The following is a 27,431-nucleotide window of genomic DNA, read 5'->3' as shown; positions in this document are numbered from 1 at the left end:
TGGCTCCTGCAGTTCAAATGTAAGGTTTGCATTAATTTCTTCACCAGGAACCGAAACTAAAAGTATGTTCTGACATTCAGAATCGATGCAAAGTCCCTGCATACCTGTAAAACCTTCTTTCTACCAATAAAAAACAACTAAAATCTCTTCTCCAAATCTGTAAATGTGAATCACATTGGACAGATGTTGTTAGATAAGTACCACCAGTCCTTTTTAATACTACCTGTCACCTTCTGTGTTTGTTTATTCCAGAAATGAACACAGTATAGTTGAATAGTTGCAATTTCAAAACGGGAAACCCCAAAGTGTTTTGCTTTTTACATTCTCCATTTTTATCACATTCAGGACAGAGAAATCAGGTTGTTTTTTTATATTCATATATTATAAACACTAGTATCCCGCTTGCTGATGTCTGTGATGTTTGCAACACAAACCGGTTATTTATTCTGACATTCCTGAACCTGTTAACCAAACCTTGAATTAATATGACTGTGGCTACTGCAAATAAGTGCTACCAAATGCCAGCACAGTGTCGCAGATTCGTCTTTTCCACCTTATTGCTGGAAATGAAAGGAAATATTGAATGCATCCTCCATGTAGACCGGAGTCTGCTACTGTTAGAGCCATTGTGTGAAACAAGGGAGCAAAGGATGAAGATATGAAGCCGTTATTGGTGGGATAAAGTCATTATGATAGATTTTAATGCCCCAGAATGGAAGGAAAGGTTCTATACATGTAGAGGATCCTTTAATCGGCCGTGTGACACATTTACATACTAATGAGAGTGGCCATGTTGTTGCACAAACTGGGCAGTTGTGGGGATTATTATTAGTCAGTTTGCATTTTTGTGATATGTCAGTTGGTTGGAAAATGCACCTGGGATTGGATGTATTCCTGCAACAGTAAACTGGTTTCTTTCCGAGCGCTCCAGCTGGCATAAACAAGCTTTCTCAAAACTAAGAAAAGGGATTGTCTCGGTGGCTAAAGTCAGGATATGATGTCCAAAAGGCCAAACAGAATACTTTGAAACCCTAGACATACCCTGGATAATCAAGTCCATGTAAACACAGGTGATGTCTGCATGCATAGAGCCTGATAACTCTGAAACCTAAACCTGTAATTAATGTTTTGATAAGGGAAAGTTACTTGGCCATAACCTGATGAACGTCAAACAATCCTTCGATGCGCAGTGTGGGTCAGGATTTAGGTCACTTTTGACCTATGTTGCACATCAAAGGGTTAATATTTAGCATCTGTCAGAAGCGAATACCTTTTTCCAAGCTAATACAAGCATAAAATATCGTAGATTAGCTGTAGATGACTGTTTGATGCTGTAGCAACCAGAGGAGTTGGGTAGGTCATGTTGACAAGCACAGAACTGGGGTTTATCTAGTAAAGGGGCACCATGACTAAGGCTTCTGTTACGCTTAATGACCTCCAACCACTCCATATGTCCATAGTAGCTCTTCATGTTTAATACTGGAGCAACCAGAGGAGGTCGGCAGCTCTATGTTGGCAAGCAGAAGCTATTGTAGGATTTTAGCTAGTAAAGGGGCACAATGACAAAGACGTCTGTTATTCTTAGTGACCTCCAGCCTCTCCATGTGTCGATAGTAGCTTTTACTGTTAAATACTGTAGCAACCAGAGGAAGTAGGTACTTCTATGTTGGCAAACAGAGGACTTTGTAGGGTATTAGCTAGAAAGGGGGCACCATGACTAAGACTTCTGTCATGCTTAATGACCTCCAACCACTCCATTTGCTCTAAATCATGTCGGGATCATGTGATGGCTACTTTTACAGCCTGTATCATGTATCTGAGGTATGACCAATACCAAGTTTTCTCAGTAATTATCAATTGCACATATTGAGCAAGTTCTTAAAATGTACAATAAGTGTGTAACAGCAGACATAAACAAAGGATCTGACTGAGGTTCTTGCTGCTACCGAACAATTAAAAATCCCTTATTTTGATGTACATTTACGAAAAGCTCATCATGAAAGGCGATTCTTCACAAAGAGGATCTCTTTGTTTACATTTTTCTGTGTTTATTTTATTTTTTTTATAATGAGCCGTTCAGAAAGCTGAGTGGAAGATGGTGTGATGGAAACACACTGATAATCTGTAATCGTTTCAGCAGATCTATGCGGAGTTTTTGCCTCTTTTGCCTCCTTGTTTTGTTGCTGTAGATCCACATAGACTGTAAGCCAGATAAAGTTGGCTTTGGCTGGTTTATATGTAGTGATCCAGGCATTTTTTTCTTCTCTTGCGATGACGGAAACTAACCCAGAAGTAAAAAAGGACAGAGATTTCCAGTAACTTATCAATGTGGAAGTAGCTGCAGTTGCTAGCTTGAGTCATGATAAATCATTATTTCAACATAGATTTGGAGTTTTTCTTCTTCCTGGTGGCAGAAAATACGTTTACTGGAGAATTGCGGTCACTAATATGTGTGTTGCATCTTTCTAAGGAGCGCTAACTCTGCAATATTCACTTCCTTCGTAGATATTTGGGGAAATCAAGAGTTGCTCAAAACGAAGTGTAAACTGCATTCATTAGAATTATTAACGTGAGCTGATTTTTACACAAGTCCTTTTAAATATTTGTTTTCAGTCTGACTGGACATAAACACAGAATTGAGCTGCTTGGAACAACCTCTACAAAGTGCATTAAGGCTCCTGATTCAGGAATATTGACCTGAACACCAACAGAGTCTGTTTACACGTGTCTGGACTTTAACTGTTTAAACTGGAGACTCATAGAAAACCAGACAACGTAGTTTGCCTCTAAGTTTTACAAATTCATGACAGAACAGGCTGGTTTAGATCTTTTCCTTGTAGTTGACATTGTGGAGGTAGAACAGCGTCTCCAGGATGTTTATCAGAGCTGCAGATTCGTCATCCATGGACTTATGGAGGTTTTAACAGTATGACGTCAACAGGTCTTTAGAAAAAACGTTTCTGCTGTCTTTCTGCTTCCATTTTTTATTTAATTTAGCTTTTCGTCTGTGGGTTTCACTTCCAATAAATCCGTCCAACCATCAAACTGAAATTACCCAACATCATCCTTACAGTGCAAACAAATGCACACATGAATATGATGTGACAAATGTTCAGGTGATTAGATCATCCAGAATCTATCCTGGATGCAGATCTCTGGATGGAGTTAGCAAAATGATTGCTCCAGTTGTGTTTTCAATCAGACAGAAAACTTTGTTGTTGTTTTTTTTTACATATAAAGTTTTGGAAATCTGCACTAAGCTCATGCTAGCAGCCAGAGCAAGAGACGCAATAGCGACATTAATTTGAAATACACCAACTAAAAATGAAGTGGAATTGTCCTTTAATGTTTTAATTTCCGCAAATACTCAACACACAAATTTGATCAGGTAGTTCTGTGCTGACAAGCAGGAGGCATTGTAGGGTTTCAGCTAGAGAAGGGGCACCATGACAAAGACTTCTGTCACGCTTAATGACCTCCAACCACTTCATACGTCCATCATAGCTCTTACTGTTTAATACTGTGGTAACCAGAGGATCCAGACAGTAGTTCTGTGTTGACAAGCACAGAACTGGGGTTAAGCTAGTAAAGGGGCACCATGGTAAAGACTTCTGCCATGCTTAATGACCTCCAACAACTTCATACATCCATAGTAGCTTTTACTGTTTAATACTGTGGCAACCAGAGTATGCAGGCAGTTCTGTGTTTTGGCAAATTAGAGGGTATTGTAGGGTTTTAGCTAGAAAAGGGGCACCATGACAAAGACTTCTGTTATGCTTAATGACCTCCAACCACTCCATATGTCCATAGAAGCTCTCTCTGATTAATACTATGGCAACCAGAGCATGTAGACAGTTTTGTGCGGGCAAACAGAGGGCATTATAGGAGTTTAGTTAGTAAAGGGGCACCATGACAAAGACTTCTGTCACGCTTAATGACCGCCAACCACTCCATATGTTTCACAGTCTTTATCGTGTTTCTGGGGCATGACCAGTAAAAGTTATTATCAATGAATCAATTGTTGATTTGTATTATTAATTACATGGGTCTGAATTAGATATTTAAAAGCCTTTAAGGGAATTGGATGTACATATTTCAAAGCCTTATAGGGTGCAGATGAGTCAACTAGTTGGTATTTTAGAGTTTGCTGTGCATTAGAAACTGGCCAGTGTGGTTAAATTAATACATATAGATGCATTTTTCAACATGCATAATGGAATATATCTATAAAAATTGCATTTCGATGGAACTCTTTCTGTGTTAAACAGCAACCTAAATAGCAATATTTAATGTGGACGGCATCAATTTTTAAGATAATTCTGCAGAAAGTCGAGAAAAATACCATTTATTTCTTGCCAAGTCCCTCTTCTGTACATTTAGTGTAAGAAATCTCACAATGGAGCCAAACTATTCACGTTTCCTTTAATTTAAACCCAGTTTTCCAGCTTCAGTCCACAGCAGCAAACATCTGGCTTCAGATCTGCTTCCTGTTTCCCTCCTGCTTCGGTTAGATCATGATTTTTATTCATGCTTATTTTCTGAGCCGTGTTAGTATTCTTTTTCTTTTTTGAGCTCTGTGCATGATGACGTGTGTGTGTGTGGTTTGGTAAAATGCCTGTTTGTTGGTCCACCCCAGTGTGTGTTTTGCTGCTCGTGTCTTCAGCGCTCAGGTCATATTAACCCAGTTCTCACAGTCTGTAGCCCATGTTCAAAAAACCACAACACCTCCCTGCAGTCAGCGTAGCTTCAGGCTCCTTCACGCTGTTATATTTCCAGCATCACTGGCCGATGATCGCATTATTTACTGCTCGTATTAACATGCGGCTTGATAAGCATATTTTCCTCAGTGGAGCTAACAAGATGCTTTATCGCCGAGCCTTTTCCACCCGCCGCCGTCGCATCCCGCCGCTCGTATTTCCACCCCGTTGGTTTACAGCCTCGTAAATAACAACTTTTCTCCCGGTCGAGATTTAAAGCTGGACTTTTTTGCTGTAAAATCAGATTCAACTTTGAGCTTGAAGACAGATTTTGCCTGTGAATTACGCGTCCGACGTAAATCAGACCGGAGCTGTGCTAAATAAGCACAGTGTGGAATGTGCAGCGACAACACCGAGTCAAAATGCAAAAGAAAAAAAACCCATGAAGAAGCATCTTTCAAATAAAAATGTGGCTTGTTTTAAACTTTATGCATGGTAGAAATCTTATATTTTTCACAAATTATAGTGCTTTGCTGCACATCTATGCTTTAAATCTGCATATTTTGCAACCAGAAAGGAAAATAAACTTCATTTAATCGCAGAATAGCAGCAAACAGGCGCTCAGCTGGTTATTAGAAGGCAGAATAATAAGAGAAAAGCCTCACTGATGAGCACAAAAGGCAACTTTTCTGTCTGTCACAGCCAAACTCTGATAAGGCGGCTACAGATGTTCTCCTACTGGCGAAGATGAAACAAACCAAACTACTAATAACGGATTCATCAGCCCACAGCGCAATCATCTCCTTTGTGTGTGTGTGATTAGGCACACTTTCCCATTAATGCTTTTGTTTTACCTTCTTTTTCTTTGTCTAATTGTCGTGTGAACTGCAGAAAAGCTTTGCAGTGTTTTGTTTTTTAGACATCAGTAGCTGCAAATCTGCATCCTTAATTAGTCGATGAACTTTTAAAGGAGAAACGAGGAGCTGTGTTGTTTCTGGAATGACACTAATATGAGAGTTTTTTAGGGGGAAACCATATTTATAAAAAGATAGAAGCATGTTAAAAGTGAAGCAAATCCTCCTTGACTTCCAGATTCGTCATTAGCTGCAAATCTGCATCTTTTTTCAACTCTTAAAGGACAAACGGGGAACTCTGATCTCTCGCTGGAAATATTACAGGTTGTGTTTTCTTGGATTTTTAGGAAAAAGTGAGAATATTTCCAAACAAAGCAGATTAAAAGTGAAGAAAATCCACTGTTCTTTGCGGTTCAGATCTGGGTTTTTCACGTCTCAGAGGGGATGTGAGGCCAGGTCCATTTATTGAAAAGGAAAAGCAACATTTTTACACAACTGTAGCTACAAAATCTGCATTTTTCATTGATTGATCCACTTTAAAAGGAGCTGTGATCTCCTGCTGAATATTTGAATCTAAAGGATTAATGTAATGATACGAGTGTGAGATGTTGATTTATTTTTAGAAAAACTGTTAATATTTATTATATTTTTCAAAAAAGAAGATTAAACGTGAACCAGACCTCCTTTTTCTTCCACTTCCAGCTGTAGATTTGCACTTTAGATCCGGGTTTTTTTATCCTCTCGTGATGCCGGAGTCGTTTATTTTTAGACTTTTTTGGCGGGATCCATTATTTCAAAAGAAAATTTTAAGGTATTTATGAACAAAGCTGATTAAAACTGAAGCAAAGTCAGTTTTTCTTTCCAAATCAAGCTACAGATTTGTAGTTTCTGTCCAGAACAATTTCTTCCTGTAGAAAAGTGAGGGGATGTGAGCTATCACTGGATCTGTGATTCTGTGATGATATCAGTTTTTTAGGGTGCCTTCTTTCTTTTTAAACAGAAAAAAATAGCAATATTTATTCATAATGCAGACTAAAAAAGAAGCAGATCCACTTTTTTCACATTCGCTGTCTAGATGCGTGTGTTTAACCTCTCAGGCTGCTAGAATCATGTATTTTTCTGACTTCTTTTTTGTTGGGAACCATTATTTTAAAAGAAAATGTGAAAATATTTATGAACATAGCACATTAAAACTGAAGCAAACAGTTTTATGTCTGCCAGAATCATTTATTCTTTTGTTTTTTGGGGCGGGAACCATTACTTTATAAGAAAATGTGAAAATATTCACTAACAAAGCAGATTAAAACTGAAGCAAATCCGCTTCAGATTTGCATTTCTTTTTCATATAGAGTAAAAAAATTGAATTTTGATGAACAATGGGGACTAAAAGTGGAGTAAATTCCCTGTTTTTGCTCCAGATGTGCAGTTCAGATCTGGGTTTTTAACCCCTCGTGATGCTGGGAATCATTTCGTTTCCTGACTTTTTTGGGGGCGGGAACCATTATTTTAAAAGAAAATGCGAAGATATTTCCTAACGAAGCGTATTATGAACACTATAAATGCATCTTACTGTTCACTACATCCCTGCTGCTACTTGTGAACATACTTAGATATTTATTTGATTCCATTTTTAACAATATACATCCTATATTGTTAAAAATGAATATCTAAGTACACCCCCTGTCAAAAGTTTTGAGACACTTTCCCATTCAAATAAATTAGAACCTGTCTCAAAACTTTTGACAGGGGGTGTACTTAGATTTTCATTTGATTTCATTTTAACGATATACATCCTGTATTGTGATTTCCAGTGAGCACTGCAGCTCATTTTAATGCATTTGCATGTGGATTGATGTATTTTAGGCGTCTTATCTTATTAAAACTCCACTTTTTCTTTCCAAATCAAGCGTCAGATTCACAGTTCAGGTTCAGAATCATTTCTTGCTGCCTCTCCAGGGGCTTTAATACGTGGCATTCTGGCACAACACCGCAAAAAAAAAAAAAAAACACCACCACCACCCCGTCTCGACAGCTCGCTCCCCTCGGTCCGTCGCATGTCCTGCATCTCCTCTCAGATCACGTGACCTCGTCCTGCTCACCGCCGCTGCATTAAAAAAGGGGGAAACACACATTTCTGCACACGCATGAAGGGACGGTTTCCAAAAAAAAAAGCTGAGGCTAATCAAAGAGTTTCCTTCCAAAAAAGAAGATCTTGAAAATATATCTGCTTACTCTGACAAAAAAAAAAGCAGGACTGGCATCAAAGTAAAGCACATTGCTGCTAATGAGTCATCCGGAGACCTTTGTTTACTAAGAGGTTTGTGAAGACTGAATCATCTGTGCTTTTTAAAATATTGACAGATTAATTTAAGGCAACAAAGTTTAGCCAAAAAGGATATTTAGCAGATTTATATTTGGAGAGAAACAGTTTTTTTTTTTCTTTTTTCTTCCTGTTAAGACTCAGAAAGAAGAAAGTATTATGTCACTGGTTGAGTGGAGACACAGACGGCTGCTAGAAAACGTTACATTACATAAAAAAACAACGCATCCGTTACGTAAGCGGCTCCGTTTTACTGAAGAAGCATCAATTATAGGGGGTTTGTCTGAACATTTTGGGATGAAATCTGGATTGTGGAGTCCTCAGAGATATAAAAACCTGCAAAAGTCTAAAGATGTGACGCTTTAATATCAAATTAGGTTCAATTTTAGAGTAAAAAATGCAGCTTATTAGCTAAGAAGAAGTGCAAAGAAGGACAGTTTAGTGCAAAATGTTTAAGTGGAGAATTATCTAAGATGTAAAGGTCATAAATCCCAGCATAGTATGTGCATTTTGGGTGTTAGTACAGCAGCAGTCTTTACTTGCTTGTGAATTTCTGCTTATTTTTAGTGCATTTTGTTATTTTTCACTCATAAGTCCTCTCTCTTCTTGATTATTCTCATTTTAACATGTCTTATTTTGCAGTTTACACACCCATAATGGGTGCAAATGATATTTTAGCAGCTCTAAGCGACAGAAATCTGAGCATTTTTACCTTTTTTTTAAAATTAATTCCTGCAGAAACGAGACAGGGCTGATTATGTAGGGGGCTTTTGGGGCATTTTTGTCGCTACACTGCTGACTTTTCAACACTTGGCGCCTTTTATCTGAACTCAGAAATGTGCGAGACGTTCAGTTTTGCATGATTGTTGAGTCATGAATAACATAAAACCCTGTAGAAGTCTAAAGATATGTCGCTTTAATGTCAAATTAGATTCAACTTTAGAGTAAAAAATACTAAAAATGCAGGTCGTTTTCTAAGAAGAAGTGCAAAAAAAGGCAGTTTAACGCAAAATGTTAAAGTGGAACAGCTTTATGAGCAGAATTAACAGCATAATCAGTGTATATAAGTGTGCAAAATATATGAATATCTCAGATTTTTGGGGTATATTCAGTTTGATACAGTATTAACAGAGTAGTAGTCTTTACATGCTTGTGAATTTATTCTTATTTTTCATTCAAATAATTCAGTTTTCTTCATTTTTCCTCTTTAAACATGTCTTATCTTGCAGTTTACACACCCATAAGTGATGCAAATGATATTTTAGCAGCTCTAAGCGGCAGAAATCAGAATATTTTTACCTTTTTTTTTTAGATTATTTCCTGCTGAAATGAGGCAGGACTGATTATGCAGGAGGTTTTTTGTGCCTGCTGACTTTTAAACACTCGGCGCCTTCGGTCTGAACTCAAAAATGTACAAGATGTTCGTCTTTTCTCCATTTTGGCGTCTCATTCTTGCCACTTTTGTCTGTCTTTTCGCTCCGCTCCAGCCTCGTGGGACTCGTATTTTAATTATGAGCAGCTTTGTTCACTCGGAGGCTGAAGTTTAAGTGGCATCGTGGCTCGTTTCTCGGTGGAAGATGGCTGCCGATGGCCTGCAGACACGATGTGAGCTTATGTTTCCAGCGAGCGTCCGTGGCTCCTCTCTCGGCCTCTCGGGGAGGACGGTCGTGGCGATGATCTGAAAGTACAGATGAGCCCAGCGGCCCTCGGCGGACGCTGAGCCGCTGTGGCACCCAGAGGGAAAAAAAATTAACAAACGGCTTTTATTTTTGGGTTGCACATGTTTTCTGAGCTGCACAACTCACTCCTTTCTCCTTCTTTAGCGTCAAAGCAACTCGATTTCGCACTTGAGTCATCTTTCAATGGGGAGTTTACGTTGCAGATTGCATGCATTTCCCGCTGCCAACTAGCCGACCTGTGAAACTTTCATCCATATAATGCTGCTTTGGTAGTTTTTAAAATGTCATGCTATCGTTTTCTTCGCTGCCCACCTATCTGCTTTGACACCCCAATGCTGCTTGCATTTTTAGAAAGCACACAGAAGGCTGGAAAGCATAAAGTAGCATGACCGCTTCAAAGTATTTCAACTTTTATCAAAAGAACACGGCGCTCCAAACAGGTTTTTTCTGCAGCCTCTTAGCACCACAGAAAGCTGTGACTAGTTCTTCCTACAAGCATCTGTTTAGCACTACTAGCTAAAAAAAAAAAAGAAAGAGAGACAGGGACACAGGAGTGTTTTTTGTGAATGCATTACACAACAAATGTTAAAAATCTGCAGCATGTGGGCATCACGTGGAAAAAGAAACGGAGGGAGGAGAGGAGCTAGGAAGAAAATAAAAAGAGAAGCAAGTCTGTCGCCTCGCAGGTCGTAAAACGGGCTATCAGCTGGCTCACACGTCGCACAAAAGTACCATTGTACCGGGAGAAGGTGCAGCCCGCAGACAGAGCGCTTCAGTCGCTCCGTGAGCTGCAGTTGTCTGACTGGAGTGGGTTGACTTGGACGAGGCCTGTCGAAATCACTTCAGCACATATCAGCCCAAGAACAATCTCTCCTCTGTCTGATCCCGCTGGCACCGCTCCACGCCGATCCTCCCACGGCCCCTCTCCTCTTCCCTCCTATGATTATTTTATCGTTTTAAATTCTTTATGCCGCATTGCCGTGGCACCGGGCCCCGCTAGAGCAGAGCGGCGCGTTGGCCATACAGTACATTCACACTACAGTTATTTGGACGGCGCTCCGGTGTGGCTCTGTCCCGGTCCCTCGGTTGGATTCTGCTCGTCCATTAGTGCCATCTGTGCCTTCATGCGCCGTCTGTGAGGGCCCCGTCGACGCCAAAACGATTGGCATTTCTCTGGAACAACCAGAGGGACGGTGCCCAGAGCTTTTAGCTGCCAATGATGTGCACTTACTCTGACAAAATCAGAGAGGGTGGAGGTGGCGGAGGGGAGCAGGAGGCCCGGGCAGGAAACAGCTGCACCTACAGTAGCGCCGCTTCAAGCTTCGGCGCCGTTATTCCAGGCAGAAGCTGGATTTTTACACGTTTAGCAGGCGGAATCGTGCACGAATGACTGGTTAAAACAATAAAAATTACAGATTTAAGTAAAAAAAAGAGGCTCGGTGACACCATCTGCACGCCTTCTCCCGATGCTAGCATGGAATGCAGTGGCTGCTCTCATTCCCGATCTTAAATATCTTCCTCGTCGTCGTGTTTTACGCGTTTTATTTGGATTTTCTGCTTCATTCATGAATACAGACGTACAGGTTTATCAGTGGCTTGTTTATTTTTGTAACTGTCGTGTCAACTTTAGGAAAGTTTTGGGTTTTTTTGCGTGTCATTAGCTGCAAATTTGCATCTTTAATTCGCTTTTCAACTCGATTAAAAGACAAACGAGGGGCTATGATCTCTCACTGGTTGATTTTTCTTCGATTTTTAAGAAAAAATTAGAATATTTACCAACAAAGCAGATTAAAAGTGAAGTAAATCCACCTGTAGGTTCAGTCATTAGCCTGCTTCATTCATACATGAGATGTACATTTATCAGTGACTTCTTTTTTTTGTAATTGTGGCGTCAACTGAAGGAACATCTTGCAATCATTCGCTTCAAATCCGCATCTTTAAAAAGTTTTTCAACTTTTAAAGGACAAACAAGGATCTATGATCTCTCACTGGTTGATTTTTCTTAGATTTTCAAGAAAAAATTTGAATATTTGTCAACAAAGCAGATTAAAAGTGAAGTAAATCCACTTTTTTTCCAGCCTCATCCGCCTGTAGATTCAGTCATCAGTCTGCTTCAGTCATACAGACAAACATAAGGATAAAAAAAAAGGTCTGGAAAGCTGTTGGTGTCACTTCCAGAACTTAGAAAAGCAAGAAAAAAGTGCATTAATCCCAAAAAAATCCCAAAAGAAGTTAAAAACTGCACAAAAATATGGTTTTCAGGAGGTACAGGGAGGAGGAGGGGTTCAATAAACACGGGTTTATCACTGATTAATTAATATTTGTTTAGCTGTTTTATTTATTTTCTTTTTTGTTTGTAAATATGCACATAAACAACTATGGCACTGGGGAACTGAGTGTCCTTTTTGGATATGTCGGGTTATTATTTCGTGTTTTGTTTCTTTTGAATATTTTGATTTGTTTTTGTGTCCAAAATAAAAACATTCATTCATTCAAATTCTTTTGCCACGTTGTCAAAGAAAACTAAATGTGCATAAAAGCACCATATTATTGATAAATAAAAACAAATCAGCTGTAATAAGGCCAGAATAGAAAAGTAAGAGTTAATACTGGCAGTAACTCTGAGGCAGTAAAGTCACATAAAAATGAAATATTACAATTTAATCGACATGCTGACCATTAAAATGTGATATTCCGCCCTGAAATCTGCTCTCAGGAGGAAACTGGAACTTGGTTTGTTAAAAATACTAACAGACAGTGTTTAAACACAACAAATACACTAAAACAATAAACTTTATGTGGCTATAATAACTCTTAATGTGTGTAGTAATGTAATCAGCTGTAAGTGTGGCTTTAGTTACCTATAAATTACACCATTTTCCTCTTTTTAAGTGTATAAATCCTGCTGTTAATTGCAGATAAATCCAATACATAACAATATATGATCCAGTCTGGCTGAACTTTTACACTGAAGAAGCTCTTTCAGGGATGTTTTTAGCGGAGAAAAAAGGAATATGTACCTCTGAACCACCCCAAGAACACTTTTGTGCCAGTTGCATAACTCAGACAAGAAAAAATGCTAATTGGTTAAACTTAGCATAGCAAGAACCATTTTTCTGCCCTCTTGATGTGCTTGTCGGGTTTCAATCTTCCCTCCAACATCATCATCAGCTATAAGCTAAGCTAACAACCTCCATTGTTCCAGTAGCAACTACCTGCTGTTGTGTTAGCATTCTGAGCTAACATCGCTTTCATTGCCGTTGGAATGAAAGCGATGTTAGCTCAGAGTGCTAAGCTAACAAACCTCCATTGTTCCAGTCGCAACTATCTGCTGTTGTGTTAGCACTCTGAGCTAACATCACTTCCATTGCCGTTGGAATGAAAGCGATTTGAGCTCAGAGTGCTAAGCTAACAAACCTCCACTGTTCCAGTAGAAACTATCTGCTGTTGTGTTAGCATTCTGAGCTAACATCGCTTTCATTGCCGTTGGAATGGAAGCGATGTTAGCTCAGAGTGCTAAGCTAACAAACCTCCATTGTTCCAGTGGCAACTATCTGCTGTTGTGTTAGCATTCTGAGCTAACATCGCTTCCATTGCCGTTGGAATGAAAGCGATTTGAGCTCAGAGTGCTAAGCTAACAAACCTCCACTGTTCCAGTAGAAACTATCTGCTGTTGTGTTAGTATTCTGAGCTAACATCGCTTCCATTGCCGTTGGAATGAAAGCGATTTGAGCTCAGAGTGCTAAGCTAACAAACCTCCACTGTTCCAGTAGAAACTATCTGCTGTTGTGTTAGCATTCTGAGCTAACATCGCTTTCATTGCCGTTGGAATGAAAGCGATGTTAGCTCAGAGTGCTAAGCTAACAAACTTCCATCGCTCCAGTAGCAACTATCTACTGTTGTGTTAGCACTCTGAGCTAACATCGCTTTCGTTGCCATTGGAATGGAAACAGAAGGGCCGAAAAGGACAGGTTACAGAACCATTTTTGTAAATGTTTGCACCATTTTGCAGCTTTGAAACCCACTGATTTTCTTGAACTGCTGTCTGGAAACGTGTTTTCTTAGTTGATATTTAATATTACTGTTGTTGTTTGGATTGTTGAATAGAGAAAGTTACCGTTTCATAAGAGGTTCTTTGCTACATGACCTCCTCCTCAGACAAAGAGAAGGGAAAACTTAGCACACTTTGCATTGAGTGTTAGTATATGAGCTGTATGCTACGGTTACTCTCAATAAAGCCTGATAGATATTGGCTTTTATTTATTTATAGGGCTCTTACAGTGTTGTTTACCCCTTTACATCACCTCATTACTGTCTTTTAATGTGGGCCTTCGTCAGATGATTGGATTAATCTGCAGCTGCTGGCTGTTTTTCCTTGGAAAATCCCATTTTGCTCGCTGTGCTCTTGCAAAACAATCTGAAACTTGACTCACTCTCATCCTTTGGGCCTTTCGGAGTTACGATTTCATCTCCTGCTGCTCCTATTTTGTTGATTCAATGCTTCGAATAAGGTTTTTATTATTTTACTAACTTGTGTGCCAACATATTTTAGTCTCTCAGTTGACTACGTTCTAAATGATGAGGTTTAGATAAAGCTTTAATGGATGCAGTGATTCTTCAGCAACACCTTTTAGATCAAATGGAATCAGTTTTGGATCTCACTTGTGATTTTGTGGCCGAATTGGAAGCAAATCTCGGCAGGCGGGTTTTTAAATGCAGCTTTTCTGTATACTTTTATATAAACGATGTGCTTTTAGTTATGATTCAGAAGCTTATGTCAGCGCTGAAGTTCACACACTACATATTTGTTTATCCACGTGGCCATGAAGGACATTCGGAGTAGATGGAAACTATTTTCTGCTCTTGGAACTGAAATAAGCTCAACTTCTCCTCCAGCGTCCTCCAACGGATCTGCTGGTGCGCTCCTCCGCCTTCCAATGTACCTTATGTGCTTGTATAATCTTTATTCATCTCTTTACAATCGGCAGAGATGTCCGAGTTGTCAGCGAGCATCATGCATTTGGCCGAGTCTCAGGTGGCTCTGATTTCCCAGCAGGCCAGATGGCAGCGCTGTGTGGGCAGCGAGTGTGTGTGGACGAGGGGCTGCGAGGAGATGGCCGGCAGCCTCGTGGAGGGAGGATTGCTCACACTCTGGCTCTCTCCTCTGTCCCCCGTGCAGCTGTGCTTCTCCCTGCAACTTGAACTTTTAATTTGTTCAATATGTGGCAGAGGACGCCGAGTAAAACAGAACACATGTCTGGTGGCTGAGGCCCGACAGGAAGCCGCTCGGTAAAGGGGAGAGGAGACGAGTTGTTGGTTGTTTTTTTTGTTTTTTTTAAGCTCACACTGCAGGACTGTGGGTTTGAGGAAGGATTAGTTCACACGTCTTTCTTATCAAATGGTGGATTTCTGGTACGTAGGTTGGGTTCTGTCGAAGCTGAAGCTAACATAAATGATGAGTTCCGGATCAGACTGAGCTGTCGGGCCAGAATTTCTCAGAATTTTTATGACACGAAAACCACTTTCTTAGGATTTGTTTAAGAGAGACGCCCGAGACATAAGGTGAAATTATTATTTACGCAAAGACCAGCTACAGTTTTCGACTGTTAAAGGGTGGCATTAACCTTTGAGCACGGTCCGACCGTTAGAACTGCACCTGTAGAACCTCTCTCAGGGCCATTTTTAGCAGATCAGCTACATAAAATTAACCATAACATCTAACGATACAAGCCTACTTGACATTCTGAGTTAATATCGCAGCTGTAGCTGTTGGATATTACACCAAAATGGAAGCAAAAGGCCTGAAATTACTGATTACAGAGCCATTTTTGTAAAGGTAGTGTCTACAGATACGGACCCGTACCCGTAGCCTGTGGCCTACGGATACGGCACTTTCCGTTTGCCAGACACATACGGACCCGTACTCGAGTCTTGCGACTCAAGAAGCTGCTAACCACTAAAAACTGGTGAAAGGTAAGCAAAGGTTAGGGTTAGTGTTAGGGTTAGGTTTAGGGTCCGTACCTGTCGTACTGATGCTACGGGTCCGTACCTCTAGCGTCTACCGGGAGTCACGTGACCAGATCTCGCGTATCTGATTGGCAAATGGAAAGTGCCGTATCCATAGGCCCCAGGCTACGGGTACGGGTCCGTACCTCTAGCAACAACCTTTTGTAAATGTTTGTACCACTTAGCAAAGCTGTTTATTTTCTTGAACTACTGTTCAGAAACTTATTTTCTTGTTGGAAATGTAGGGTTTTTTTTTCAAATGGTGGATTTCTAGTACGTAGGTTGGGTTCAGTCAAGTTAAAACTAACATAAATGCAATGAGTGACGAGTTCTGGATCAGTTTTTCTCCTCACTTTTATGACACGAAAACCAGTTTCTTTGGATTTGTTCAAGAGAGACGGCAAAGACCAGCTACACGGTTTTTCACTGCAAGAACCTGTACGCTGTTGAAGGGTGGCATTAACCTTTGTGTGTGTTCCTACCATAAGAATTGCACCTGCAGAACCCGTTTTTTTGCAGATCAGCTACGTAAAATTCACCATATAGGCTAACAAAACCAACCTCCTTGTTCCGATAGCTATTATTTGTTGTTTTAGCACGTTCTGACTTAATATCGCAGTCGTAATTGTTGGGTATTACACTGAAATGGAAACAGAAAGCCTGAAATGACAGATTATGGAGCCATTTTTGTAAATGTTTGCACCACTTAGCAAGTTCCTGCAGTCTTTTTTCTTGAACTATTGTCCAGAAACATATTTTATTCGTGGAAATCGTCTTCTTGTTGAGATTCTTGAGTAGAACATGACGGGTAATGTCTGGTCTTATCTTGTTGACTAAAGTAAAGCTAAGAAGTACCCTATTATATGGTCTGAATTATGTGTAACATCTACAAATAGGTACGTTTTGGCAGCTTTTCACTTGTTTAACTTGATCCACATTAAGATGAACTACTGGGGATGTTTAACACACTCATCACAGTGAGCTGTGTGTAAAGATTAGAGGGCTGTCTTCCACTGTGAGGCCTGATAAAGGCCTTGTCCAATATGTGGCTGAGGATCCTGAGTAGTAAAACAGAATGAACAGAGCCATAGCCGTGCCTGTAGTCCCCGTATCGGCCTACAAAAACAGATATGGAAAGCTTGAACTGACCATTAAAGATAGGCTGAGGAGCTTGGAGTTAAGTTTCTGCTACTGCTGCCGAAAGGACCCAGCTGAGGGGGTTCAGACATCTTCTTTGGGCAGTTTTGAGGTCACATCCAACTGGGGTAGAACTTCAAATCTAGAACTTGCTGGAGGGATTACATATCTGATCTTCTGTAGCATCTAAAAACTGGAGTCACAAAGTGCTTTACAAAGCAATAGAATTCACAAAGCTTCAATCACCAGCCCTCCACATGCCGATGTGTCCTTGGGCAAGACATGGAACTCCAAGCCGCCACCAGGGCCAGAAGAAGACCTCGCATGGTGTTTGAACTTAGCTAACTGCCAGCCATTTTTGTCAAACCCAGTCTGACTGAGTTTGACTTCTCAACTTTAACTGAACTTGTGTGAACTGCAGTTACAACCTCATCTTACTTCAATTTTACGAAAATGGACCGGTCAGTTCCAAATAAACGACGCATGGTGTTGCAAGACGAAGCACACGTAAGTCTCTTGAACTCTACTGGAGGGATGAATGCCATTTTCCCAACAGATATTATCTCATTTGGTGATTTGATGATAGTTTTGGAGAGCAGGGTCCAACAGATCAGTCCAAAATCTCTCATAGGTGCTCAGTTGGGTTTAAATCTGATGGCTGTAAAGGCAAGAGCATGAGTTTTTCATCAAAACATTCAGTTAGCCATTTTGCGCTATCACTGCACAGTAAGAGACCACTCCCATCAGGGCAGAACTAGACAGACAGACAGACACTTTATAAATCCCGAGGGAAATTCCATCAACTTTGTATTGATCTGTAATGCTTGTCAGCAAATTGCCAACCAGTCCTCCTCATTGTAGGTGTCAGAGGTTCAGGTTTTGTCTTTAGTTTGTCGTCTTCCTGTCGGTATCCCGTCACTATACGTGTGTTCATGCATTTCTGAATGAACATACAGATTCTAAAAACATTTAAAACGCTGTCAAAGCAACATTTTCTCACAGTGTTGTGCAGTCTGAGTTTGGGGTTCTTTGAGTGCAGAGTACGTAAACATTCCCATGATTTCCTCAGAACTGGGCCAAACAAAGCCTTTATACCTGTTCAGGCAGTGTTACAAAGGTCAGTACCATTGTTTGGACCCTCCCCTTGCAACGTGGTATGTTCCATCTCCCCAGTGTAGTGAATGAAACTCCCAAAATTAGGAGTTTTCTGACTTTTTCTGCAATTCTTATACAGGTAGTTTTACATTTGCATTTGCCATTGTGTGCATCTATTGCCCAAAAAGTGACATTTCAAGTTTTGGGATGCTTAATCCTGCTCTTTGCATGTCTGCTAAAGCTAGCTGTGCTAATTAAGCCCAATTAAAAGCCAATGAATGTATCATTGGCTTCCACAAGTGCAGAGCCTTCTTCATCATTTTGCATTTAAAACTTTCTCGTTTTATTGCACCCACAAGCCTTTACATTCACCTTTACTGCACAGATTATGTAACCTTTCTCCTCAAATACTGTAGGAATGTTGTATGTCTTGTGAGCTGAACTGTAAGAGAAGGAGCAGCATGTGCAGCTGTATGTGAGGCCTGCGTGAGTCTGAATTTACTGTTCAGCTTATTAACATTTTGTCAGAACAACCACCAAGTGTTGGAATAACGAGTGATGAGTGTTGCTGTTGGATTAAGTAAGCCCTAGATTAACTAAGCTACTGTATAGGCTTGCGACGCTCTAATGTGGGGGAAAAAAAAGTCTCTGTTCTGGTAATAAAATCTTTCAAAGCCCGAAGCTTATCACTGCAAAATAAGCATCTTGCAACTGGATTACAACTCTCATGCTTGCAAGTGTTTTCACACTACAGTCCAGATGGGAGATTAGTTCTGTAACCTAACTGGATTCTTCTTTTCGTGCATCTTTTTTTTTAAGTCTTCTTTTTTTGTGGGTTTTTGATATTGCAAATGTGACAAACTATACAATCAATTAATACACCAAGCCAATACAAACATTTGGAAAAGGAGCTAATTCTCCATCAGCTGTGTTTATTTCCGGTTATTTGTCTCCCCCAAAAAACAGTGGTGGAGACTCGATTCAAAACTTGCTGTGAGCAGGCGACTCGCGGAGGCAAACACGAGTTCTGTTCGGCTTAGAAATCCGAGACGATTGCTGAATTATTTACTAAATTAGCGACGGAAGGGGGTTTGACTTCCAGAGTCTGAGTCAAGAATGACCCTGAAGTTGGGCAAGTGTGGTGATTTTAAGGTGGATCCACATTTTGGGCAGGAAATGTGACTTTGCGTCCAGTTTTGCTCCTTTTTTTTCGTGCACGAACATTACGATCGCTTCAGATTTCAGGCGTGTCCATGTCAGAAATGGAGACACTTCAGATGTAATTTCACAGCGATTGTGTGCAGATGTTGTTTTTAAAGCAGGTGCAGAAGCAGTGAAGTAGAGTTTGGAGACGATGTGAGGACATATGAAAACCAGTGAGCTATCCAGCGTTTTTTTGAGGTTCTATGCCATATTTTCACAACTTTCCAGCCCTTTGTTGACTCAAATCATGTCACTTTGGAGCCAGATCTTGAGAAGGTGCACCTTGCAGATATTTTTGTTGATTCACAACATGAAAATAAGACTTTAGGAGACAGTTTTAGCTCATTTCAGGCCCTAAAACTTCACCAGGCACCAACATTCTGGTGCATGCATCACTCATGTGCTATTATAAACAGTATTTTACAGTTTTGCAGCATCTTATTGTGTTTTAAAAGCTTGAAAAGTTGCATAAAACATGACAGAGTTTGGTGCAGTCGCCTCCATTTGCTCCTGCATCTCCTCGCCTCGTGCAGCAGAGATCTTCGGAGACTTTCGGGATGCAAACGCCTCAAGAAGTAACATTCGTTTCCACACAAACCGCTTCACTTCTGGAGCTCAGCCTCCAGTTACAAGCCAACAGTCCCGGTGACAAACATGTAGAGTGAGGTCTGGGCAAACGTGGACCTCAGCTGCAGCAGCTCCGGTCAGACAGGGAAGTGTTCCTTCGACTTAGGCAAGTTTGCTTGAGCTGCTGGGATCAGGATTCCTGTCAGACTTTTCCAGAAACAGGAAGAAATCTTGCATGAATCCTTTAAGATCTGGCTGCTTTTTAGCTCTCTGGCATGGGAAATAGTGCAGCTGCAAATACTTGGATTAGAGCTGCACGTAACGTGGATAACTTTGATAATTAAACAGAAAGTTTCAGTTTCCTCAGTGTGATGATGAGCAGATTTTTCCCCTACTTCATGTCATCGTGTGCTGTTTATTTTTGTTCTTTAAAATTAAAGAAAGAGATGGTTTTGTTGGACTTTATTGGTGTTTTTAGAGACTAAAACTAATCTGATGTAAGTAAAAATCAATAGACTGAATAATAGCAAAGATAATTGATATTTAGAGTAATTATTTCATTCGCTATTGTTAGATTTTGCAGTTTAAGCTTTGACTTTTTACATATTTATGATATGATAAGCCTTCATTAATCCAACAGTGGAGCAGTTTGCATTGCTGTAGCTGTACAGGGGATCATCAGTAGAAAAATATGTCTTAAAATGTGTGTGTTTTGGTTTTTTGCATGGGTTTTAAATGGAAAACACCTTCAAAATTGGGCCATATAACAGTTTTGCATAGCAGTATAATGATAATAAAGCTTCTTTTTGGACACTGTTGCAATCCATAAAATTAAAGTTGTAGTTACCGCCACTTTTAATGATTTTTTTGAGATTTTTTGCAGACTTTTTATTCAGACTGAGACTAAAATTTAATTAAATAGTTGTAAAAGTCACTAATTTATAAGATAACTTCCATTTGAAGTCATTATTTTATTTCCTTTTGCCATATTTTGCACTTAAAACAGTGAATTTGTGCACAACAAAACTGCTATTGTTTATTTGAGAGCTTTTGCAGACATTTTGCAGATATTCAACTTGGAGATTTCAGCATATTATCATTTTGCACGGCAGTGTAACGGCAGTAAAGCTTCGTTTTGGTCCTTTGTTGTACCCCTCTGGTATTTTAGGAACAGATGCTGTCGCAAACCTTCAAAATAAAGGAACATGTGTTTTGTTTTATAAGTTACTGACGTTTATTACGGCGTTTGTAGGCATTTTACTCGTTTTGCAGTCTTGCATTGTGACAGTAAAGCTGCTTTTTGGTGCCATGTTTTCAGTTACTGACATTTTAAAGATTAAAAAATAACCAAACAATTGTAAAAGTGACTTAATTTATTCAGCTAATTTCTATTCCAATCATTATTTCATGCCATGCTGCCACATTTTGCACTGAAACCAGGTTTTTTGAGACGTTTGCAGGCGTTTTACTAGGAAGGGCCTTCAAAATAGTCACATTGTCGTCTCGCACTGCTTCATAATGTAATTCTTTTTGGTGTCTTGTAGCACTTTGCTGGAATTTTAGGAAAGGATACTGTGCAAACATTTCAGAAATATGAGTAGAAAATAAAAAATAAACCAAAAATATCTGTAACTACATGTGAAAACGCCTTTTGATTCAGGAAACGTCTTTGAAATGTCCTCACATCGCGGTCTTTCACTGCAGCACAATGACAAACTTCTGTTTGGTGCCTTGTTGGTGTCTTAGGAATGGCTGCAATCCTTAAAATGAAAGGAAAAGTTTCTAGATTACATTGCATTATAATGACAATACAGCTTCTTTTTGGTGTTCTGTTGCGCTTCCCTGGTAGTTTAGGAAAGGATGCTGCAAACATTTACGAATATCAGTAGAAAAATAAACCAAAAATATACCAACGTATCTTTTTGTAGCCTTTTCGTGAGCGTTTTATTCGGAAACGCCTTCGAATTTTCCTCATATTTTGTCTTGCACTGCAGTTCAGTGACAAACTTCTCGTCTTCTCTGGTATTTTAAGAACGGATGCTGCTGCAATCAGTTTAATTTGACATCAGGATTGAATTTATTTCCATTTCTGTCGGTGGAGGAGCAGTGGAGCGTCAGTAATGAACCTGATTAATCAGAGCCTCCCTCTGACCATCCTCTTGTCTCTTCACCTCTACGTCTCTGCACCTGACTCATCCATCCGTCGGTCTGCCGTCACGCCACCGTCCGTCTGACGACATCCCCCTGACATCCCGTGCTGACATATTCAGACTATTGTTGTGGCGCTCCGGGTGGCACAGGTGGGCCTCGGCCTCTCCAACATGGCCCGGGTACAAGGCGGCGCTCCCTGCCAAGTCGGGGCCCCGTTCATCCGGGGAACAGGGGAGCTGGAATGGGTTTGACCGTATTGTGCTGCACCTGCTTCGCCCTCGCACCAGATCCCCCTGCTTCGCCTGCCATCCTGCCGCCGCCGCCGACAGCGCCGCTTCCCTCCGCCGAGCCCCCGCGCCGTAAAACCCGCAAAATCCACTGAACTTAGCCGCTCTGATGGCCGCGGCCAAAACAGCATCTGATGTGCCTTATTTGTTGACTGTGTGAGATTAGTTGCAGAGGGTACACGTCGAGGGGCTTACCATGCAGAGACGGAGCCGAGCCCCCCCACCCCTCCACCAAACACCCACCAGCCTTGCCAAATAATGAGAAATGGAGGATTCTCCAGCTTGTCTAAAGCCCTTGTCACAGTCGGTCCATGCACACTTCTGCTCCCGAGCCAGACTGTAGAGCAGATACAGTAAGAGGAGCTGCTGGCTGCACAGCCTCACGCTCAGCAGCCAGCGTCCCGGTCACTCTTTTTGTTGTTTTGTGTGGTGTTTTTTTCCCCCCTTCCTGCGACCATAATACCTCCATAGCAGGCGTCCGCCCCGCTCCGTGCCAGGCCTGCATGTGCAAGAATGTGCTTTTGTTTTCTCAGAAAGAGAAGCAAGCAGATGTGCAGCTCAAATCTGTGCACATATCCATGCAAATTCGGTTCTGCAAATCAACCAGGTCTTTTCAGACGGATGGCCGTGCCAGTTCACAACTTCTCAAAAGTGAAAGTTAAAATTGAAATTTCTTCCGGCGCTCGGCTTCGACGCGGGCCGAGGGACGAGTTAGAGACGGCTGTGGTCAGAGTGTCTGCAGATTAGTGCAAAAATCCAAATTATTAAGCACCAAAACCGCTTTTATAATGGATGTCTCAAATGACTGACTCTTTACACCAGAAGGAAGCCTCAATATTTCTGCTGAAATCAGAGGAGCAGAGAACAGCAGAGTGTGGACTCAGGAACAAACACTAACACTCGTTTAACATTCAGACCTGTGAGATCAGGTCTGGACAGCAGAGACCCGGGACGCTTTAACCATCACGTCCTGCTCTGTAATAACATAATAAAGCTCTTTTTTGGTGCCTTGTTGGTGTTTTGAGAACAGATGCTAGTTTTTTTTAAAATAGCTAATGTCATTTTTAATGATTGTAAAAGCCAATAACAAAGGTAATTTATATTTAAAGTCAGTATTTCAGTCCCTGCTGTCATATTTTGCATGTAAAGCAGTGATTTTTTTTAACATATTTATCAAGTTTTAACTTTTTGAAATGTTTTACAGACATTTCACGCAGAAAGCGCCTTCGAAGTTTCCTCATTTTGTAGTTTTGCATGCAGTATAATGACGAGCTTCTTTTTAGTGCCTTGTTGTCCCTCTGGTATTTTAGGAACAGATTCTGCTGAAATCCTTCAAAATAAAGGAACGGGTGTTTTGTTTTTTTAAGCTACCGACGTTTAACAGAGGTTTTGTAGCCGTTTTACTCAAAGCATCTTTGAAATTCAGTCGGATTCTGTGCTGTAGTAAAGCAGGGTATTGGAAGGGAAATCCAGAGAAGTTTGGATTTTCCAGTTTACTCTGAATTCACTTTGTGTAGTTGGTGAGTGATCACATTTCTATCCCACCTCTGGACCCACTTTTGGACTCAACTTGATGCATTTTTTGGCCATTAAAGGTTGATTTTGTTTGACTGATGACGCTCTAAAACTTTATTTAAGCATTTCTTACATGCTGAACATGTGCACTGCAGATTATTTTTATTTTAGGCTGACAGATCTCAGTTTAGAGCATTAAACTGAAGAGCTAAATGCCCTTACTTTGATGGTGCTTTGGCAGCTGTGAGGAGTTTCCTTCAGGATTAGTCAAGTTCTGTCTCATTTTCCACGTTAATCGATTAGTTGTTTGGTCTGTAACATGTAAAAAGCCCAAGGTGATGTCGTAAATGCTCACATTTATGAAGCTAAAATCCTAAAAACGACTCAGATTTGTTCATCGGTGATCAAAATTGTTAAACAGTCGACGACTAATTGATTAATCGGTTAATCTCTGCAGCATTAAATGCCACAAAAATGTTTCTGCTGCAGAAATCTGAAGTTTAGAATCCTTTAAAATGTGAGGATTAGTTAAGTTTTATCTTATTTTAACAATTAATCAGTTTTTTCGTCTATAACGTGTAAAAATCCACAGCCTGGAGATATTCAGTCACAGAGGAGGAAAAAACAAAACATATTCACATTTAGGAAGCTAAGATTAGAGAATTTTGAGTTTTATTCTTAAAAAATGACTTGGACCCGTCAAAATAGCTGGCTACTCGTTTACTAGTTGCTGAATAATTGATTAATGAATAAATCGTTGCTTCTCCTGCAGAAATGTGCCAGAGTTAACCTGTAAAACTGCTAGGATTAGTTCCATCTTTTCTTGTTTTTTTTAAGTAATCAATCAGTTATTTGCTCTATAAAACGTAAAAATCCCAACATGACATCCACAAGCAAAGATATTCAGTCACAGAGGAGGAGAAAACGGAATATGAACATATTTACGAAGCTGAAATTAGAGAATTTTGAGGGTTTTTTTCTCGAAAAATTACTCAAATCTCACAGTTGCTTATCAAAATAGTTGGCAGTTTGTTTAAAAGTTGATGAGTAACTGATTAATCAATTAGTTGTTTGGTCTATAACATGTAAAAATCCACAACCCAAAGATATTCAGTTACAGACGAGGAAAAAACTGAACATATTCACATTTAGGAAGCCGAAATTAGAGAATTTTGATGTTTTTTTCTAGAAAATGTACTCAGTTCTGTCACTTGTTTACCAGAATAAACTGGCAGTTAGTTTAAAAGTCAGTGACTAATTGATTAATCAATTAATCACTGACAGAAATGCTTCTCGTGTAGAAATGTGCCAGAGTTAACCTGCTTTCTTTTATCCTTAGAACTGCTGGGATTAGTTCCATCTGATCCTGTGTTTTTAGATTAATAAATTAGTTATTTGGTTTGTAAAATGAAAAAAAGTCACAAGCCAAAGACATTCAGTCACAGAGAAGGAAAAACTGAACATATTCTCATTTTAGGAGCTAAAATCTGAGACTTTTTTCCTGAAAAATATCCCTAAAATCCATGTAACAATTCTGAAATTAAAAAAAAGCCTGTGTGGATTCATTTAGTGGTGGACACCTGATTGATTAATCACTTAATCGCTGCTGTTTTAACACCAACAGAAATGTTTCTCCTGCAGAAATGTGCCTCTTTTAACCTGCTGACTGTGAGCTCCACAGTGTCGGCTCACCTTTAGAAAACATTCCTGCTTTTCTTTTCTTTTCTTTCACCCTGACGGACGTTTGTGCTGCATATGAAAAGAGCAGCTCACCCAAAGCACGAGGAAACACCTTGAAGCTGCTTTAGGGACAGTTTCCAGAGCAGAAATTCTCCTCTGCATGGACAGAAATGACCAGAAGCAGATGAGGAAGTGTGTTCTTCTTTTTTTTTTTTTGTGATTTGAACTCACTGCCTCAGACAGAGCTGAACATTTAGAATGAGTGGAAGGACGCAGGCGATCCTCTGGTTAACGAACGCAGCGTAACGAGGCGTCCTGATGATGCTGGGGGGTCGGAGGCTCTGACGGACTCGGAGGTTGAGGACTGGGAGCTGGGAGGCTGCTGGGATTCGCTGTGTGAGAGCTCCCTCTTGGTGTCAGGAAGACGCTGCTGCTGCTGCTGCAATGAGAGGATCAGACAGAAAGCAAACACACACAGACACACAAATACACGATGCACATGGAACTGAGAGCTCTGTATCAGGGTCTGATGGTGTTTACAGCAGAAGAGCTGCAGGTTGTAGCTGAGACTGAACTATCAGCTGAAGATGCTTCCATAGATTTACTGTTTTGTGGATATTATTGATGCAGTTTATAATGAACATCGTCTTCTTCGGTGTGTTTTCATGCTTTGCTTTTTGCTTGAAGATGCTTTGAAAGAAATATTCTAAAAAACTTTTCAGATTTTCATTTTTTTTAATGTTTATTTTCAGAGAAAATCAAAGAGTCGGTGATTTAATATTTGGATAACATCATCTTTGAAAATAGATTTTTTTAAATTAATATATAAAATATTTTGGGTGTTTTTAAAGACATTTATGCACATTTTTTATTTTAATATTTTTTCTGCTATTTATTTTATTTTTATTCTCAATGAAAACCTTAGAAGCAGTTATTTAATGTTTGGATAATTGATGACACATTTTTTAAAATTTAAATATGAAATAAATGTTGGGATGTTTTGGAAGAAATATACACAGACATTGACATATTTCTTAAAATTTATTTTTATATATTTTCTCTGCTGGTTATTTTGTAATTTCCCATTAAAAAAAATCAGAAAAAAAATTATAATTGGGAGCTAATACATTTTTGATTCAAATATAAAAATTTAAGTTTTGGGAGAAATACAGACAAATATAAGAATAATGATAAAAATTATCATTTTAAAAAATATATTTTAGCTTTAATTCCCAAAATGAATCATTTCAATTTGGATCTTTAATGATGGATTAAGTTTTGGGATGTTTTTGGAGACATTTGCAGAAATATAGATATTTTTCTTCATCTAGTGTTTTTAGTGTGTTTATTTTATATTTTAAAGAATATAATTTATTATTATGACTCTTTGTTTAGAGGGGAGAAACAGTAAGATGTTGATTAGAAACATCAGAAAATATAAAAACTGCTGTGCAATCTGAAGCTTAATTCTAAAAGTTTTAATTCTCTCTTTCTTTCTTTTTTTTCCATGTGTGTGTTTTTCAGGGCCGGTGCATTAATTTCAACCGAGTGCAGCATCAGTAGAAGAAGAAGAAGAAGAAGGAGCTGCTGTGTGAAAAACCACCGTGTGCTGATCGCTGTGGACCAAGAGGAGAATTCCAGGTTTTATCCTCTGTTTGAAGACGTGTAATCTGCAGCTGAAACCACTATCCGTTCACTCTGCTTCACCTCCTGCCACAAACTTTCCTCCTTCGGCCCTCAGCAGCACACAGGGCGCCGTGTTAATGCCCTTTAAGTTATTTACCACCTTCTCCTTGCACCAAATCTGTTTGGTTTTTTTTGTACTATTTTAATTAATAAAAATAAATGTAATTGATAAAAAAAAAAAAAAAGGAAGCAGGAGCGCTCAGACTCGGTTAGCTTTTCAGGCTTTAACATATTCTGACCATATTGTGCCTTCTGTGGTAAAAACCTAATTTCATGGACACAGACGGAAGCTTTAAAAAGAAAAAAAAACGCAGAGAAAGAGAGAGAGAGAGAGAGAGAAAGGGGGCTGTTTGCCTTTGGCGTGGAAGTCGGAATAATCCCGGCGGGCCTCGCGAGTGCAGAAGTCGGCCGCCTTTTGGCAACGTCTCATCATCGCGACTCCTCTCCAACTTCAGCGGCGCCGGCCGGATGCCTGGCGGCTGCTCTTTGACTGGCTTATCTTGTCATTTTAACACTGAGAAGTGCACACGCATGACAAATTGTAGACAGGACGC

General features: G+C 39.9%; 1 protein-coding gene across 2 annotated transcripts in view; it reads left to right on the top strand.

The window, feature by feature from the left end:
- antxr2a (ANTXR cell adhesion molecule 2a) overlaps window positions 1-27,062 on the top strand; it is a 124,210-nt gene extending 97,148 nt beyond the window's left edge. For both annotated transcript variants that reach the window (XM_051950400.1, XM_022206354.2), the window contains exon 17: window positions 26,716-27,062. In XM_051950400.1, the coding sequence (XP_051806360.1) occupies window positions 26,716-26,754 (39 nt within the window). In that variant the 3' untranslated portion in view covers window positions 26,755-27,062. The remainder of the gene's footprint in view (window positions 1-26,715) is intronic.
- The last annotated feature ends 369 nt before the right edge of the window (window positions 27,063-27,431 follow it).

Source organism: Acanthochromis polyacanthus, chromosome 7 (genome assembly GCF_021347895.1).
Source record: "Acanthochromis polyacanthus isolate Apoly-LR-REF ecotype Palm Island chromosome 7, KAUST_Apoly_ChrSc, whole genome shotgun sequence".
Taxonomy (NCBI): domain Eukaryota; kingdom Metazoa; phylum Chordata; class Actinopteri; family Pomacentridae; genus Acanthochromis; species Acanthochromis polyacanthus.
Note: the sequence above shows the minus strand (reverse complement) of the source record. Positions and strands in the feature narration are given on the sequence as shown.